This window comes from Eleutherodactylus coqui, chromosome 2, assembly GCF_035609145.1.
Source record: "Eleutherodactylus coqui strain aEleCoq1 chromosome 2, aEleCoq1.hap1, whole genome shotgun sequence".
NCBI classification, from domain to species: Eukaryota; Metazoa; Chordata; class Amphibia; order Anura; family Eleutherodactylidae; genus Eleutherodactylus; species Eleutherodactylus coqui.
Window position 1 is genome coordinate 300,233,214 of NC_089838.1, and position 19,839 is coordinate 300,253,052.

Consider the following 19,839-nt stretch of genomic DNA (forward strand, 5'->3'; position numbering starts at 1 on the left):
AACCCAAAAGTCCCAAGTGCCTCAAACTAGAACCAATAAAAACTACAACTCTTCCTGCAAAAAACAAGACCTCACAGCTCCGCCGCCGGAAAAATAAAAACAGTGTCTAATAATGCGGTGAAGCAGATTCAATTGTATTTTCTTTAAAAACGTGTTTTTATTGTGCAAAAGTAGTAAAAAACAAAAACATTCATATAAACTTGGTATCGCAGTAATCGGGCGGATCAGATTAAAAAAGTTATTTTTTTAGCGAATGCTGAACACTGTAAAATCAAAACCCAAAAACAATGGCGGAATTCATTCACATTTTTTCATCTCCCCGTCAAAAAGACGTAATAAATGTCATACAGCACTTTACATGAACTCCGGAGCGGTGACATTAAAAAAATAGAACTGGCCCCACTAAAAACAAGCCTTCCTACAGCTATGTCAATGAGTTACTACTAGAGATGAGCGAACGTACTCGGATAAGCACTACTCGTCCGAGTAATGTGCTTTATCCGAGTACCGCTGTAAAGCTGCGGAGCGGGGAGCTGCAGGGGAGAGCGGGGAGGAATGGAGGGGAGATCTTTCTCTCCTTCTCTCCCGCCCGCTCTGCCCCGCTGCGACTCACCTATCAGCAGCGGAGCGCCCCAAATCTTTCAGCACGAGTACAGCGGTACTCGGATAAGGCACATTACTCGGACGAGTAGTGCTTATCCGAGTACGTTCGCTCATCTCTAGTTACTACTCCTGCAATTATCATGTTTTGTTAGAGATTGGTAAAATGAGCACCCAGCTTGCTGGGGGGGTAATGAATAAATTAGCACTATACAAATAACAAGTCCCTTCTTTCCCCTAAATATTTCCCCAAGATATAACAATTCTGGAACTTCCTTTTAGAACTATGCTTTCTGTTGTTCCTCTGTTATTTCTCCTGAAAATTTACAAATACATTGACAAATTATTTGTTATCATTCTCCTTGTCCTTAGAGTCCGGCACTGTCTGCAGTAAGAGCTCCTTCACACTGACGGGGTATTGCGTGCACAAAATGTACGTGTGCATTAGGCTAAATGGCCATTTAAATAGGGGCATGTTTGTGTTCTGCGCACAAATGAACATGTCCTGTTCTGTGGGCAAAAAAAGTACAGTAAAATACGCGATACGTGCATAAAAAACTAAATACTCATTTATGGCGCTCGCAGTTTGCATACACCCGTGTGAAGAAGGCCTAACTTAACTATGTCAGACTGTGTAGGCACACCGCCCTAAAGTGATTCCAGTGGATGCAGAGAACCCCAGCAGGGCGATAGGATACATAATGAGCATGACATTAGTGCAGCAGACGTGAGGTCAGTGACCACTAACCTGTAGGAAGCGTGTGACATCCACGATGACGCTGCGGAACACATATTCATCCTTCTGACTGTCGAACCAGCCCAGCTTGGTAATACGGGCGTAGAGTTGAATCAGGGCTTGGGTAACAAAAGAAGCAAGTTTTGGGCGGGTGGCCAAATAAGTCAATACATAGTTCCCTGCAACGAAAACCAAACATGTCAAAAAAGAATAAAGTCTACATATCCAGAAGGATCATTCAGAGAGCGTTCGTTACCACACTGTAGGATTACGTCAGGGCTGCTGAAAACCGCTGTGATGGAACCCCTGAACACAACCAGTCACTTGCATTAGGCCTTATGCACACGGAGCAGGTGACCAAACGGTTTTGTGCTGCGAAATCCGGAGCGAGCATCCACCTCCGGATTCCGCAGCAATAACCCTCCATAGCATGCTGGCATTTTTCATTGCAGGCGCAGTGGCCATTGCTTTTAACTAAATCTGCGCCTGCAGTTACAAGCGCTGCCCACTACTCAGGGGTTGGAGCAGCAACATACATGAACAACTGCTTGTTTACACGGGCCGATCGCCGTTCAGTTTTAACGCATGATAAGAGATAACGCTAACAGAACATATTACCGTTTGTCGCTCAGTCTGTGCATTTAGGCAGAACGATAATTGTTCAGATTCTGCACAATTTGTCGGCTTGTGTCAATTTTGAAATCCTGATTGCAGGATTGTTTTAAAGAGGCAAAATAAAAATCTTAATATATTAAAATTTTATTTTGCACTGTTCAAAGGTTGTACCGATCCACGTGTCGTTCTGCATATAAGTAATGATTGTAAAAAGTAAATAAACCGTGCTCAATTATTTTTTTTCAACCACTTCAAGACCAAGGATTTATCATAGCTTTATTTTCATTTTTTTCAAGGCTTGTCTGAGTTGTACCATCTATGAACAACCCCCTGCCAGGGAACTAACATAACAAACGGTCTCGTGCTCATTCCCCCCCCCGCTCCATGGCTCTGGTTACAGCTGCAGTCCCGCCCGGTCACAGGGGCTGCAGCCAATAACCGAGCTCAGCGATCGATCAGAAACAGCTTATGGCAGCCGGGTATGGAGCGGACTCTGTGCCCAAGCCCGCTCCATACACATTTCAGGACCACAGGACAATTATATGCGTTCGAAGGTCCTGAGGTGGTTAAACGCTTTTTTTTTTACATTCTCACTTTACAAAACAGAAATAAAAAGAGGACGTTTTAGGAACTTGATTGTTTTATAGATTTTTATATTTATTTACTCCTTTATATAGCGACACATCAGTCCCCGTCTGCACGGTAACAGTGCTAATCACTGAGCCATTTATCTTATAAACCTATGTGCATTATATTGGAGCTGCCATAGTGGCCCCATCTACAGGGAAAATAGCCAAGTGACAACTGTCAGCTGATCGCCACAGGCCCAGCTTCAGAAACCACCGATGCTCAACTGAAATCACAGGGGGAATTGAATCATAGAAATGTACTGGTACGTGGAAGCCAATCAAATATATACGGTAGCGGTCTGTGTAATATGGGCTGGGTTTGCAAGAGTGAAATCCAATCTTCACTAAGGCTTATAGAGCAGAGTGCCACTCAAAGGACTCCCCTCTATGATGTCCATATGCCCCAACAGGGGTTACAGAGAGTAACTACGCTTTGGCAGAGTAAGGCCTCTCTCACACAGGCGTTTAACATCGTTTAGAGGGCCTTTGTAATCCCCGCTAAAAATGCTGTACTGAGCCTCCCTTCATTTCAATGGGGCTTCTCAGATGAGCACTTTAGCGAAGCGTTTCTAATGCGCGCTAAAACGAATGCTGCATGTTCTATTTTTGTGCAGTGTGTTTTTGATGCACCAAATCACTCATTGCAATGACGGGGTGCGTTAAAAATCCTGTCAAAAACTCCTTTCTAAAACGGTGTAAAACGCCACGTTTAAAAACGCAGCGTTTTTACAAACGTTTGTGTGGAAGTGGCCTTACATTAACTTCCCCTAATGGATCAGCATCACACTACAACAATTGCCTACTGTGGTGTACTTACGTATGTCAATTCTTTGCTCCAGTGGCAGAGGATTACTGGTCCGGGACACCAGCTTCGTGAGACATGTGGCAGCAAGTAGCTGGGAATATGAAGACTGCGGCAAAAGAAAAAAAAAAAAAAGATTACAAATGACCTTAAATGGGTTTCTGCATTGACAGTAAGCTGATCACACAGTACCCCTCTGCTTGGACCCCCAGTAATGGGCAGTAATCTATGGGGAAACTTGGTAGTAAGTGTTCAACTTCACTGAAGCACCACCACATGGAAATGAAGTATTACACAGTGCCTATTCACATCAACGGGTGGTCTATGTAATGCAGGGTCGGTGCTACAGAGCTCTTCCCTCTGGCCAAGACATGAGGACCCCCCTCTGTTCAGCGTGTGGGATAAATAGTGCAACATGTTAGTAGTTCAGATCTTACAAACACACCACCACCAAATGGGTCTTAGTTTTAATGCTTTAGAATTATTTATTGTAAAAATGGGTAAAGGGTTTTTTAAACTTATTATTTTTTAATGTCTATAAAAATCCTTTTTCTACATTGTTTTTTAGTCCCCATAGGCAAGTTGAACTTGCAATAACTTGTACTAGAACTTCAGTGTTACAGTATACAGTAATTCTCAATGTTGCCTATTTAAGGGTTGGCTGCTCTGTTTTTCTTTGATGGCCATTCCCCTGGATAAGTCATCAGTAGCTGATAGCTGGGGGTCTGCCACTCGGCAGCCTAAGCCATCAGCCGACTGTCTAAACCCACTGTCAGACCAACAGGCCGGACATTGTCATCAGTGGTCAGTGCCATGATCACCAATAGCTCGCCAAGATCTGCCATATACAAAGGCTTACTATGTTCTGTACTGACAGGCACAATGCAACCAAAGCATCCCAGAGTCAAGGCCTCCAGTTGAAGTTAAAAATACAAAAAGTCAAATAAAGCACTTTGAGGAATGATCAAAAAAAGTCATCCTTAAATCGCTTTCACACGGCCGAGAAAATCGTGCAAGATTTGTGCATTGCGAGATGCACAAATATATACATGAGCGGCATGTCCTATGTCTGGGTGTCCTCTCGGAACTCCTGGTTTTCAACGGGCCCGGCAAAAACATCACACAGCATGCGAGGTGCGCGTAAGTGCGAGGTCTCCCATTGAAAACAAAGGGAAACACTTGCCGCTCTTCAGCCGTGCTGGAGGATCACTACTTCCCTGAAGTGATGCTGGGTGTTTTTAAAAACAAAAATGCCTTGTGTCCGTGGGAAAAACGCAATGTTCCACAGCGCGACACGGGGACGAATTTCACGGCACAATATCGCGCTCGTCTATGTGACATTAGCCTAAGTAAAAATTAATAAATAAATAATAAGAAAGAAAATTTCCCTTACATCTTTTATTATAATAAAACAAACAAAAAACAGGTCATCCAGATCTGTAACGGCCGGGGATGGTGAACATCGTAAAGAAAAAGGAAGAAAACTGTTTTTTTGTTGTTTTTTTCTTTTAAAAGCGTCCATTACGCCAAAAATGTGGGACTTCTGTAATCATAGTAATATGCGAAATAAAGTTAACTTATCATTTATCGCGCTTGGTTAAAAAAAAAACAAAAAAAAAACGGCACCTCCCTAGGGCGTTAAACCTCTTACACCTAACCTCTGCAAGGAGAAATGGGTATCGTATTAGCACGAAATGCATTTGTTCTATAGACACAGATATTATATATATAGTAGATCTCCCCTGCATGTACTTACACTGCCCCTCTCCAACAGTAGCTGGCACTTGCTCAGACACTCCGGGCTGTTGGTAAACTCCACGAGGGCTTTCTCGGCCTGCAGGCGGGTGCTGGTGTCGGTGGTCTCATACAGCTGCTTGCACAGGATCTCTAGCTGGGCTAGACTCTGAGAAATAAGGGGAGAGAAGAGGAGTTACATGAGGCTGACGCAGAGCCAGCGCGACGAGCAGGCGGTGATTACCCCCATCGCTGTGCTGGAAACCCCCGGCAGGGGTTGAACAAGCCATCTTTCCTATGTAAGCATTGTCTTTCCATAATGTAAGCAGTGCAGGCACTTGTAGAACATACAAACCGGTGACAATGTGTCAATACCGCCCGAGGGCCCATAGCCGTTTCCACATCCTCCTTAGCATAAATATGGGCTTAGATGACTACAACATATTTTTACAGGATATTTCAAAACTTCCCTAAATTCCTACAAAAGGAAATATGCAACGAGTTCCGTATAGAATTAATTATACAGCGTTTAGCATATAGATTATTTATAAGCTGGAGTCGGTACATTCCTACGGCCCTGGACTCTACTAGTCCTCTGAACGGGGCCATGACATCTGCCACCAGCATGCTTGGTGCGGCCTCCATGGGTCGGACCTGTTCTCTCTCAGGAGCCTGAGTGGACTGAGATCTGGAGGTCAAGAAATTCATATGCTCACATGCCCACTGCAGACACTGGTGGCCAGCATGGGCACTCTGACTGGTCTACGGCTATATCGGCTCAAGGAAGCGGAGATGTCCGGCGTGATCGGACACCTTTCTATCATAAGCCGTCTTCCACAGTCTACAGTAGCCCCTATGTGGGATCGGGCCAGACGGGCTAATTGGCACTCACCACACAAATCAATAAGCCTTGGGTGGCCATCGCCTTGTTGTCTGTTCACCGATTGTCTCTCCTTGTACCACTTCTAGTAGGAACTCCCACATACCAGGAACATCCCACAAGACGTGCCATTATGGAGATGTTCTGACCCAGTTATCTAGATATCCCATTGTGGCCCTTGTCAGTCATCCTTACACTTGTCCAACATCAACCTCAAGAACTGACCACTCACGGTGACCAAGACGGTGACCATATATGGTGCTTAACAACTTCCTCATATGCGCCGTATATATACGGCACACGTCGGGTGTCTGTGTATGGAGCCGAGTCCTCTACATACACAGTGGGTGTTGGCCATCTTTAACAGATGACACCTGCTGGCAACAGCCATGATCAGCATTCACGCTGATTGTTAACCCTTTAGAAAGCCCCGAATCAGTATTTGGGGGTTCCAAACAGCCCCAAGCAGTGAGATCAGAGGGTGCCATTTCGTTGTCATGGCAGCCCAGGTCTTTCAAAAGGCCCCCAGGGCTGCCTGTTAAGGTATGCCTGTGGCACGTCTTGATAGACTGCCTGTCAGAATACGGTATAACGCAATATTACGGTATTGCATTATACAGTATTAGCGATCAAACGAGCTCAAGTGTCCTGCGGGTTCTTAAAAAAAAAAAAAAAAAAAAAAAATTAATAATAATAATAATAATAATAATAATAAGTAAGATAAACTTCTGTTAAATATTACAAACGCTCACCAAAAATTGTACAAGTGCATTTTTTCCCCATTTTCCCCCAACTCAGGAATGTTTAAAAGTTTTCCAGTATATTATAGGGTACCATTAAGAATGCAACTTTTCCCACAAAAACACAATCCCTCATGTAACTACATCACTGGAAAAATAAAAGGCATGATTTTTTTTGAAAGTGCGGAGAAAAAAAAAAAAAAAAGGAAAATGAGAAAGAAAAGGGCTGCGGCGGGAAGGAGTTAAAGGGATTGTCCAGGACTTCACTATTAATGACTTATACGGGGTTGTGGCTGATCGGTATATCTGGCATAAGTGAAGATTTTGTAAAAGGCTGGAAAAACCAATTAGATCTCAAAAGAAAAGGCAAGAAAGCGCAGACACAATGCCTTCTCAGGAGAGAAGTGAGAGCCATCTACTAACAATACACTCTATCCACAATAGGGTCTAGTGAAGGGGTTGGACCAAGATGCTATAAGGGCACAAGAACATAACAGAACGGGGTCCTCCTGGCAGGACTCCCCTCTACTGTCCCAGATCAGCTGTTTGCCGGGGTGTGGAGAGCGAGAGGCAAGAGAGATCAGCTGATCACCTCAAGGCCTGCAGTCTGGAGAGGGGAGTGAGTGGGGGAAGCCTTGGCACGCAATCCCTACCAAATATGTACAATTACCTTACAGGTATTTATGAGCAGCCTACTCTACCGCTTGTTGCTGCAGCCATGTTTTCATCCCCAGCTTTCAGTCGACATAGCTCAAAACTTCTTTTTTTTGGAGTAGAACTGAAAAAAACAACAACCCCCAATTCAGCCATTTTTTTTGGGGGGGGGGGGGGGGGGGAGGGGTTTATGATGTTCACTTTTTGGTAAAAATCCTTTCCCGAAATTTATATAGTTTACGTTTTACTACTTTTAAAAAAACTAAAAAGAAAATTGTTTAGTGACTCGCTAAATTCTGAGAGCCGTAGGTGTAACGGTTTCGGCAATGGACCTTCATGGGGGCTCAGTTTTTGTGGAGTGCTTACAGTCTTTGTACCATTGTGGGGCACACACGATCCCCAATCATTATTTAATCCTATTACCTAGAATGTTCTGGCATTGAGTGTATATATGTACCGTATATTTAGATTTATTTATTTTATTTACCCCCTCCACCGTCAGGGGAAATAACAAGATATTTGAACAATTCGCACTAATCTGAACCCCCCACGTTTTATACGGTAAATGGGAACCCTTGGAATGTTAATAGATTTTTAAGATATTTTTGAAAGTCTCACTAGAATCGGCCAGTACTTCTGTATTGCAGTGCATTATGCCACAGGCAGGGTGTAATAAGGGTACAGAGATGCCAGGCACCCCTCACTAGACCCCCAGCTGCTATGACAGCCCACTTCCTCTCAGATACCATGGCCTTCTCAGGTGTTAAGCGGCTGGGATCGGAGTCGTCTGTGATCCCAGCCATTGTGGGCGGGTGTCAGATATATCCCACAGCCGTCCCCTGTTATGTATAGAATGGGCTCGGCTCTTGAGCAGATACCCATCTAGTATTGAATGAGCTCAGCACTTAAGCCCGCGTCATACACTTCCCGTGTGCATGTAGTTTGCATGAACGTTACATGTCACTAAGGTGTTAAAGGGGTATTCCCATTTTAAACATTTATGGCACATCCACATATATGGCAATGCCATATACCATAATGGCTGACATGAGGTGCACGGTGAACCTCTGGGGCCCTCGCCAAGCTGCGGTAATGTAATAAGGCATGTGACGGCGGCAGCTTGTGATTGGCTGGAGAGGTGACAGCTTTCTTTCAGGTCTACTTGGCTTTTCTGTGCAGCCTGATGCAAATTGTGCCCGACTTCCTCCGGTGTAACTTGCATCCGGCCGTCTGAATACGGCGCTACTTGTAGCATATTCATATTTACAAAAATGCAAAAACAGCCAAAATGATCACATGACATATCATCTGGTTAAACAGGTCGGGTTGTGTGAGCGCCGATTTCTGACACGAAGGTGCTGCTTCCTAGCTTTACCCCGACACGAACCAGCTACTACCAGGATGGGAAACGGAAAATGTCATTAAGGAAGCGTATTTGCGCGGTTTTGCGGAATGAAAGTTGTGTATTTGTATGCTTAACTGCGTTTTTACTGTACTTTTTGCGCACACAAATCGTACGCAATAGGACGTGCAATAAAATACGCTCCCGGGCCACAGAAATGGACAAGTTCTTTAACAAGCGTCAGAGGTGTTTTTCTTGCACAAATGCACAGGAAAGTACAGCGTGCTACGGTTTTGGTTTTTTTTGCAATTGCACACACAACATATGCGCTAGTGACCGATCCAATGAAATCGATGGTTCTATTTTCTGTGTATTGCAAAGGGGCCATAATGGGGTTTTTATTCAGTTTTTACTGGTGATTTTCTAGCCTTTTTTTAAATGGTAAAAAACATGGCAGCCAGCCGGTAGTGGTGGGTGAATGAGAAACACAAAAAACTCACTGCGTGTCCTTTGGGGGCTCTTGTTTTTATTTTTCGGAGGGGCGGTTTATTTTTTTTATTTGCAATCAGAGCCGGCGGTAGTTTTGCCATTTTCTGAAAACGCATGTAAACAAGAATGTGTGAAATAAAAAAAAATGCTACCAAAAAGCCCGTACCAATTAGAAGATAAATCTAAAGGTGTCGTTAGAGTAAATAAAGCAGCCACCAAAAGTACGTACGTGGGCAGCAGAGGTGCGGCGGATCTTCCACAACACAAAACTCCACGGCAAAAGCCACATTTCCACATCCAAAACAAAATTAGCACTTTTGGTGCAGAGTTTGACTGGAAATCAGCTGGTTTTGGCCCGCCGCTCCGTTCCCCTCACAAGCAGAAGCCCCCACATCCCTCACCCGGTAACTGCACATAAGGGCTGCGACCGCCAGTCGTTTAGTAGCGGTTACTGGACGAGGACGGCTCCGTGCGCCGCCTCCACACATTATACACGGCGGGCCACAGAAAAGTCGCCCATCTCTGATCCCACACTCTCATGAAAGCTGCTTAATCGGACATCTGCCTGTTGCCCATAGCAACGCATCACAGCGCACTTCCATTCCTCATACTGCTGAGGTAAAGTGAAAGCTGCGCTGTGATTGGTTGCTGTGGGTCACAAGCAGATGTCCTTTCATGACCGCTTTCATAAGTGGGATACTTTTGTGTGGCCCACCCTATATACCAGTAGGCATGTAACCCGTTTGGCTCGGCTGCCCAGTATCTTCAGCTTCAGTCAGTCTTCCTCTTCCATCCTGGTCGGAGAGTGATCTGTCGTATGATGGACATGAAGGGCGTCTGACTCCACCGACTATATGGCGGTCTGCCGGGCATCCATCATGCGGCTTGGTCGAGTCGGTGCCAGAGGCTTTGAATGGAGCGTGAGGCCTTACTTAGCCAGCGGTGTTGTCGGCCCTGCGCTGCCCATGTATTCCATTATAGCCTATGAGGATATCCTCATGCAGGATGGTCCATGCGACCAAAAACCCCCAAACCGTCCAAACCGCGCACGAGCTACTGCTGTCCGAATGGGCACCCCGCTGGCTGAGTGCGGGTCGGAGGGCGTTATGCTACCACCTCGTTCACTGCTCATCCACTTGTTCCGAGGGCCCCAACATGGCCGCAGCCTTCCTGTCACTGCTCAACACATACCGGGCACTGGCAGTCAGGCACTGCTTACAGACCGGCCATGGGAGGAGCCAATCAGAGCGCTGGAACTGGCGCTCAGGTAGTCTAAAGGCTCTTTTTGCACGGAACGAGTGAAAATTAACAATAATCGCTCAGTGTAAACGCAGCGTACGATCGCACGCCGAACGATAAATAGTGCGATTCATTGTTATTAGTCACTCGTTTAATGCAGTCATCAGAATCATGGTTGGCTCATTCACTAAGCACTCAGTCGTTCTCACTCGCTTATACAGCGAATGTGAACGGTTTCTCGTTTGTACGACCCAACGATGTATCTGCCGGTATAAACAGGCCGGACGAGCGAACTCAAGCGATAAATCGTTGGGTGTAAACGGAGCTTAAGAATCGCTGCGGCCATCTTGAAAACCACCAGGGACCCCAAGAACTAGCAGATCTCCGCCCCTCGGACACATGTAGGTCTTCCCAGCGTATATATCCCCCAAGCAGTGTAGATACGGAGCCTACATATATTAACATACGGATACATGAATACAGTAGGCATTCTTTCACATCGTCCGGAACATCATTCAAGGGAGCCATTCTGACCACTAGTCATCCTGCGCAATAGCGGGACCTGTGACTAATAAGTGGCTTCTCTCTGTGCAAGGGCTCCTGCACACTGGCGGGGGCGATATTAGGCTGGGATTCACGGGCTGATATCGCGCTCACAAGCCTTCTAAAAACCCTGTGGATGCACAAAGCGTTTAATGCGAAACCAGCCTCGCATCCCTGCGGGGAATCCCTTCATCCCATTGCTTTCAATGGGGCAGCAGCGATCTCCTGCTGCTGCCACAGTGTTCAGTGATGAGGGGACTCCCCGCGGGGATGAAAGAATCCCCTGTGGCAAGAGATCACAATGTTCTCCCATTGGCCTCTGTTGTAGCCCGCCCCATTGAGAACAGGGTTAAACCCCTTGATGTGACAACCTCACATCCCTGCACGGCTGAAGGAACCCCAGTTGCAGCAGGGGATCCCGATCTTCTCCCATTGCTTTGAATGGGGCTGGCGCTGCTGCCGCCAGCCCCATTGGAAGCAATGGTCGATTTTGCAGAAAGAAAGGGCATGCTGTGATTTTTTGTCACGCAGCATCGCAGGAGTGAAAACATCGCAAATGAGAATGAAAGCACTGAAATTCATTGGTTCCATAATCATACGTTTTCACTCACTCTCGCAACGCTTCTCCATAGCTGTACATGCACAAATGCTTCAGAGTGCGGCGCACGTATTTTGCCTATTGACAGGGCTAAATCCGTGGGCAGATCCGCGGCAATATTACAGGTCGAACAAACCCAACACGAGCAGCAAGCGACCAGGACGGATATTCCTGCTATTCACTGACTGCAAGCAGAGATCTTGAAAAGTATGAACAATCAAAAGAAAGTAAATGAGAATTTGCCTTACACAATGTGTTATATGCATGAAAGCAGGAAACAATTCCGCCGACCCCGCGTGTTATCAGCGTGTGCCGGCGGAGCGGGGATGACAGTCACATGCCAGCGTCTACAGTAAATTTGTAAATATCTGTGACGCGGGATCCACGGACTGGGAAGCTGGAGGGTGTGTGCCATGTGATAAGAGGGCGGGAGGGGAATAAGAGGGTGATCTGCCACCCCCAGATAACCCAGCGCTGGCACATGGTGACTCAGCATTCGCTGCACCGCTATTCTGTCATCATGTTACACCTCACCCCCCCCTCCCAAATTAAGGGGGGCTCTGAAGTAGTTCGGACTCCATCCCTGACATATAGCACATACCTCATATAAGGCCCTGTCTTTGTATTCAGCTGCGTTAGGGTCAGTTCGGGGCATGTGCAGCCTAGCAATCAGCGGTACGACAAGAGCGTAGCCCGCAGCCATGTAATGGTGCCCTCATGGAATCACCGGCCTCCCCAATCATCACCCATATGATTGCTGATCCCAGATCACGATAGTAAGAATATTCTATGCTAAAGATACAAATCTCCTTATGTCACAACCGACCACTTCATCCACCATCACTCCGACCCATCGTTACCGGTCCAGCGTTTATCCACAGTATGTCCCCCAGCTATTCTTCCTGGCACTGGGAAGAGTGGGCCATAAAAGTATTCTTTTTACATCAATAGGCAACGTATGCCAACACATGGGCATCACCAAAGGCCCGCCGCCTGCGAGAGTCTAGTCCTTGTCCTTTAGTTGTACCCTCCTGACCTTAGCCAACACGGGCCACCACCCTCGTTTATCTACTTGCTGTCACTTCAGGTCATCTTCAAAGTCAAACTCATCTCCTCCCTTTCCTCCATGTGGAGATATCACACCATGCTCCTCGAAAAGTGCGCAGCGACCGGCGAGGAGTCACCAGCGGGACATATTTAGGCATCAGTGTATTTACACGGGCAGACGGGTTTACGACACAACAATCGCCCTCACTTAGCACTTGCTGCCAGTTCCATTCTTGCAGTGGAGAAGACCACCGTATGAGCAGCTGCTGTCCACCAGGGGACGCTCTGGGGTCCCAGTAGGTGGACCCGATACCGATTGGCGGTTTAAGTCCCACCCTATCATGTATTGCTTTTCTAGCAAAAAGTATTTCTGTCCCGATAATCAGATCACCACCAGGAAACTTCAATCCGACTACTTCTGGGAATGCATGGCGACAACCGCCAGCCCCCGAAGATGCCCATGAGGAGGTTTCAGCGGGCATAAAAATCATCATCGCTCGTTCACTTACTGTTATGTTTAAACGCTCCCCGCTCGGGTCTTACATAGGACTGCTGAACATGACGAGAAGTGAACGCTTCTCAATGCGGATCAGCCTGTATAAGCAGGCTGCGCGAATGTGAACGAGTTAGCGGGGACGTCACTCGCTCGTTCAAGCGAGAATCGGCTCGTTTAAAAAGGGCATTACCATCTGTGAACGAGGTAAATCTACACAGATTTCAGATGGAAACTGCGCTAAAAACAGACAATTCCAGAATCTGCGTGAGGTAAAATCCACGCTGTACGAACTACGATTTACATAGCAGTCAAAAGAATGCTAAAATGATTAATTTTGCCACAAAATTTGGTGCAGAATCTGCCCTGAAATTCGGCCATGAGAAGGAGGCCTGCGGCTCGCTTTACACGGAGCGGTTTATCGTTCGCACGCACGAGCGAACGATGACAGAATTAGCTGCTTATACAGGCGGATCAAGAGTGCGTTCGCTCGCAAATCGTTTAGTCATTCACATTCACTGTAACAGTGACTGAACGACTAAACTGCTGCTGTTTACACGCAACGATGTGTAAACAAACCATTTTTATGCCCTGCCCGCATAAAACGGACGGCGATCGAGAAGTTCGTCATTCAATCGTCGGCTGCCGTCTGCGATAAAAATCGCGTTTTTAAAAAATTTTTATTGTGAAAGTCAATAGGGGTTTCTAATATTAAAAACACAGCACACGAAAATCGCAAGTTCCATAGGGAAACATGGGAGATAAAAAAAAGCAAAAAACCGCAAAACGCAGAAAGCTAGGACACGCTGCGATCGCATGAGTGAAGACATCGCAAATGTGAAGGAAACCATTGGTTTCATAATTCTGTGTTTTCATTCACTCTCACATCGCAAGTGTCGGTTTCACACGGGCGAAAAAAATTGCGCGATGCGAGAGTAAGTGAATTACGAAACCAATGTGCGCCTAGCTGAGGGGTACTAAACACGATCAGCGCCCTTCCTGCTGCTGAAGGCACCCTCCTCAGTAAAGTCGCGGTACTTTTACACGGGGCGATTACCGCCCGAATTGCTGTAAACCGCTAATATGGGCGACAGTCTTCCCGTGCGCAGGCCGCCCCAGACAGGACACTGAGCAAGACATTTTTTGCGCAACAGAATTGCGCAGGCAAATACACGCACGTGAACGTACCCGTTCTCTGCGTATTGCATGGGCACAAATCTGTCCGGCCTCAGTGATCCTTCACACCGGCGGTTCACATCTATTTGTTACTCAGGGCTGAAGACTGGAAATGCCGGACCTAAATGGCGCAGAACAAATCTCATTGACTGTAATGGGGTCCGCCTAGCTTTCCGACAGGCATTCTCCCTAACCTGAAATGGCGCAGAGTGCGTTATTTTATACTGCATCTACTTTGGAGGCTCCAACCTGCGGCTGTTAGTTTAGGCCATCGGACCCCTAAAACGCGGCCGAACGAGTTTATTGTCACACCTCCGTCGGCGAATTTAACCATAAACGCTGGAAAAATGTAGTGCAGCATCCGCGCTATTTTATGTAAAATGACAGACTCCATGACAGAAACCAGAGAGACCCCAGAATAGTCAGATGGTCCCGTTATTTTCATTTTTCTAATCTTACGGCGAATCAAAAAAACGGAAATTTTCAGGACAGCGTGACGGAAGCGTGTGTCATATCTACCACCGTGAACACCGCAGCCGCTGACGGGCTTATGTCGCCCGCGTCTTACGTGCGTACTGTTTACGCATATAATACATGGTGCTAAAAGCCCGTTCATTTCTATTGGGTCGTCCACGGCTACGTTCATGGAAAAGTAGGCCGACTCCACACTCGGATGAGAGCTCACAGAATAAGCCGTCACTGTTGCCCGTAGCGGCCAATCACAGCGCAGCTTTCACTTTACCTCAGCAGAAATAGAAGCGAAAGCTGCGCTAACTGTTGCCCCTAGCAACCAGAGCCATAAGAGCGAGGCCCCGTCCACCCTGTAGTACGCCTGTTTACATAACGACATCCGCCGCCGCACACCTCAGCGAGGTCGTATTACACAATCGCTTAAACGATTCCTCGCCATCACTGCGACAATCACAAGACAAAGGAGGGAACTTATCACTCGCAGCTTTCCTTTTTTCTATCAGTTCTGCAGCAGGCCATGTTGGCTTTTTTTGCCCCAAATCTATGAAATATTGTACGCCGCGCGGCTACCGGAGTGACAGACGAGCGCGAGACTGGGCTGAGAAATGTGTCAACGTGCGTTTTACCTGCGGATGGGAGGTGTTTTTCATGCAAACTTCACTGTGAAATTGCGCTTGTTTTTCGTGTGTTGGAGGAACGGCGAGTGTTTCCCATTGATTTCAATGGGAAACAACAAATCACACGGCCTGAGATGTGTTTGACTGTCCCATTGAAAACAACGCGTTCCGAGGGATGCGAAAATATAGGATACGCCGCGACTGCTTACCTCACAGCATCGTGGAGGGGGGGGGGGGGGGAATATAGGATACGCTGCGACTGCTTACCTCCCAGCATCGCGGAGAGGGGGGGAAAAATATAGGATACGCCATGACTGCTTACCTCACAGCATCGTGGCGAGGGGGGAAAAATATAGGATACGCCGCGACTGCTTACCTCACAGCATCGCGGAGAGAGGGGGTAAAATATAGGATACGCCGCGACTGCTTACCTCACAGCATCGTGGAGGGGGGGGGGGGGGGGGGGGGAAATATAGGATACGCTGCGACTGCTTACCTCCCAGCATCGCGGAGAGGGGGGGAAAAATATAGGATACGCCATGACTGCTTACCTCACAGCATCGTGGCGAGGGGGGGAAAATATAGGATACGCCGCGACTGCTTACCTCACAGCATCGCGGAGAGAGGGGGTAAAATATAGGATACGCCGCGACTGCTTACCTCACAGCATCGTGGCGAGGGGGGAAAAATATAGGATACGCCGCGACTGCTTACCTCACAGCATCGCTGAGGGGGGAAAAAATATAGGATACGCCGCAACTGCTTACCTCACAGCATCGCTGAGGGGGGAAAAAATATAGGATACGCCGCGACTGCTTACCTCACAGCATCGCGGAGAGGGTAAAAAAAAAAAATAGGATACGCCGCGACTGCTTACCTCACAGCATCGCGGCTAGGGGGGAAAAATATAGGATACGCCGTGACTGCTTACCTCACAGCATCGTGGCGAGGGGGGAAAAATATAGGATACGCCGTGACTGCTTACCTCACAGCATCGTGGTGAGGGGGAAAAAATATAGGATACGCCGCGACTGCTTACCTCACAGCATCGCGGAGAGGGGGGAAAAAAATATAGGATACGCCGCGACTGCTTACCTCCCAGCATCGCGGCTAGGGGGGGAAAATATAGGATACGCCGCGACTGCTTACCTCACAGCATCGCTGAGGGGGGAAAAAAATATAGGATACGCCGTGACTGCTTACCACACAGCATCGCGGAGAGGGGGGAAAAAAATATAGGATACGTCGCGACTGCTTACCTCACAGCATCGCGGAGAGGGGGGGAAAAATATAGGATACGCCGCGACTGCTTACCTCACAGCATCGCGGAGAGAGGGGGAAAAATATAGGATACGCCGCGACTGCTTACCTCACAGCATCGCGGAGAGAGGGGGAAAAATATAGGATACGCCGCGACTGCTTACCTCACAGCATCGTGGCGAGGGGGGAACAATATAGGATACGCCGCGACTGCTTACCTCACAGCATCGTGGCGAGGGGGGGAACAATATAGGATACGCCGTGACTGCTTACCTCACAGCATCGTGGCGAGGGGGGAAAAAAAACTATTGAATACATTTAAAAAAATAATTGCTGGTGTGTACGATACATTCTAAAGAATGGAGTTCATATTCACGCGTGTTTTGTGCTATGGGAGCCCACAGCGGAATATGGCTCTGCCCGTGGCCGAGGACACTGCTCACCCATCCGGGTCTTCTATTTTCTTCACTGTAGATGCGTGTGGCAGCGCCGTCCGACGTACTTCCGCAGTGGAGTATTTTTGTTTTTTTTAACTCCTGCTCTCCCGCGACCCGTCCGCAATTGAATTGCAGATGGGCCTCGGATCAGACGACTTGCATTGACTTCAATGGAAGCCGCCCATGCGGGATCCACAGTGAAATGGAGCATGCTGCGATTTGTTTTCCGGACCAAGAGGTCTGCAAAACAAATCCACACGCTTTATTTCATGTGCGGACGCTCGTGCTTCCCTATGAGCAGTTTGGATTTGTGCATCTTCTGTGCAGATTCCGCAAATCAGATCTGCCATTACTCTCATCCCGCTGTCAGGAAAATCTAAACTGCCTCGAGAGGCCGTTCCCACCAGGGTGCGAGAAGTTTTTACAAAAACCACGTATCGCTTCCCGTTTTTGATGTATAAAAAGAAAAAAAAAAAAGTACACAAACGTACTGCTATCCATTTAACGCATACACTTTATAAACGTATGCTTAAGGCCGGCAAAATAGAACATGCTGCGGTCCTTTTACTCGCATATCGCGCACAACGAATATACGCAAGTGCGAATGGATCAATGAAAAGTGATGCGCTTTACATGGCCCCACTCACCGAGGATTATAATATTATGGCGTGTAATACGCAATAAAATGACGCTCGTGTGAGCGCGGCCTAAAGCGCCATACGTGTGTATACTTCTTTCATATACATTTAACACGTTACCCTACATGAAACTCCTAATGTGAACCCCTTAGGCCTCACTCACACGGGCGGATGTGTTCCGCGAATTACGCACGTAAAATACGCAGTACACAGCAAATACGCATCTACACGGGTACCCGCTGTGTATGTTGTTTCTCTATAGCCTACACTGGAACGTAATACGCGCCAAAATAGGACACGCGCGCAGGTGTGAGTAGTCCAATGGAAATAAATGTGTTTTTAGCTTTGCGCGTACAAAATAGGCGCGCACCATACGCCCGTGTGGGTGAGCCCTAAGGGTGCTTTTATACGGAGGAACAAATTATTGTAGCGAGGGCACGATGACAAAGCCGTACGCTTTAAACCGCCACCTGTTTACACGCACAGAATATCGTGTCCATTATCTGTCATTCGCTCGGTCTCCGGATCGTTGGGCTTTCAGGGTTCTGCGCCGTGAACGACTGAACAGCGATATTTTTTACGCTTGCATAAGACAATTATCATTCGTCATTAATTGCTGCCCGCGTTTATACCGAATGGTAATCGCTCAGTTTCGCACAATCCAACGATTTCCTTTTTTTACCGTAATTGCTCCATCACCAAAGCCCCTCCTGCAACCACTACTGGCAGAGACGGCGATACGTTATTAGAGAACTGCGTTATTGCATCTATTTTTGTGCCGAGCGCTATACGGTGATTATTATCACCCCCAGCCGGCGCGGCGCAAAAGGAGTTTAAAAAAAAATGACATGAGGGTGCAACTTTAACGTTATTGCGTCCCTGGAAATCCAATAAATGGACAGTCCCTTCAGGGTCAAGCCAAAGGACCGGCGGCCGCCCCTCTCACGGGGCGACGTTACGTGATCACCCGATACTCAGGGGCTGAGGCTCGCCGTAGAACGCGTCACGCGGCGGCGATCACGGACAGGAGGATTAGCGTCAGCCGCTATGACTGCGGTGCTAAAAACGACCAATCGGAAATCTCCTCCAATCGCCAGTCTGACGGCGCAGAGTGACAGGCATCAGTACAGGGGGGCACCTGATGGCAGCGCTATAGCCGGGCACTATGCACCATGCAGCTGGTGGCTAGTGATACTGCACTGTAGGGCAGTGCTGGCACTGGACTCCACCTGCATCTCCATGCATGCCCTGCTTGCACCCATGTAATCCAGTGCAGCAGGTGGGCACAGTGCCAGTGTGTGCCCGGTGCAGCCCTGCAGTGCTCTGAGCACACACATCCCCCCATGTTTATATACACACAGCTCAGTCTGCAGGCCTCAGGCTGCTGTCACCCTGTGCTGACACTCTGCCACCCTACACCTCCTCACACAGGGCCCAGGAAGAGCTCCTCGGACCCCCAGTGGTGCCCATCTACTACAGCTCTGCCCACTCCTGCAGCACATCCCTGCACATCCTCAGGATCCCCCCTCACCTGCACAGGATCCGCCATCTTGCTCCATTCATGCTCCTCTGTCCCCCCCAGGAACAATCTACGCGTGCGCAACCGCTCACACCACGCACTGCGCACGCGCGATCAGGGATCCCCGCAACCATAGACAACAGAGGAGGGGCTGACGCCATCTTGGTGACGGTTGAAGGCCGCCAACGGACATATTGCGAAAGGGCGCGTGAGGGAAAGCCGCCATCTTTGTCAAGGGAAGCGAGTCAATGTAAGCGGCGGAGGAAGGACATAGCAACCTCTCTTTAGGATGAACTGAAGTTGGCGAAGCAGGTAGAAGAAAGCCGCCATGTTGGTTGAGGAACTAGAAAATAGGATCCATCTTGTAGGGAGCGGGCGCCATCTTGGAAAATGAGAGAAATGACAGCACAGAGGAAGATCATCTGGAATGGCTTTTTATTGTCATTTTTATAACCATTTTTGTACTGTAATTACACAAAAACACTTTACCAGATTTTTTTTTTACTTCTTTACACCATAAATATTTATAACAGGTCTATATTGTGAAGCTGAAAGAAAACCAGCCTGTTGCCCCTAGCAA

General features: G+C 47.6%; 1 protein-coding gene across 1 annotated transcript in view; it reads right to left on the bottom strand.

Annotated features, from left to right (window-relative positions):
- XPO7 (exportin 7) overlaps positions 1-19,347 on the bottom strand; it is a 46,004-nt gene extending 26,657 nt beyond the window's left edge. The window contains exons 1-4 of the mRNA XM_066593483.1: positions 19,272-19,347; positions 5,139-5,285; positions 3,398-3,491; positions 1,349-1,515 (exon numbers count right to left, since the gene is read on the bottom strand). Coding sequence (XP_066449580.1) covers positions 1,349-1,515; positions 3,398-3,491; positions 5,139-5,285; positions 19,272-19,289 — 426 coding nt within the window. The 5' untranslated portion in view covers positions 19,290-19,347. The remainder of the gene's footprint in view (positions 1-1,348; positions 1,516-3,397; positions 3,492-5,138; positions 5,286-19,271) is intronic.
- Between the last annotated feature and the right edge of the window lie 492 nt (positions 19,348-19,839).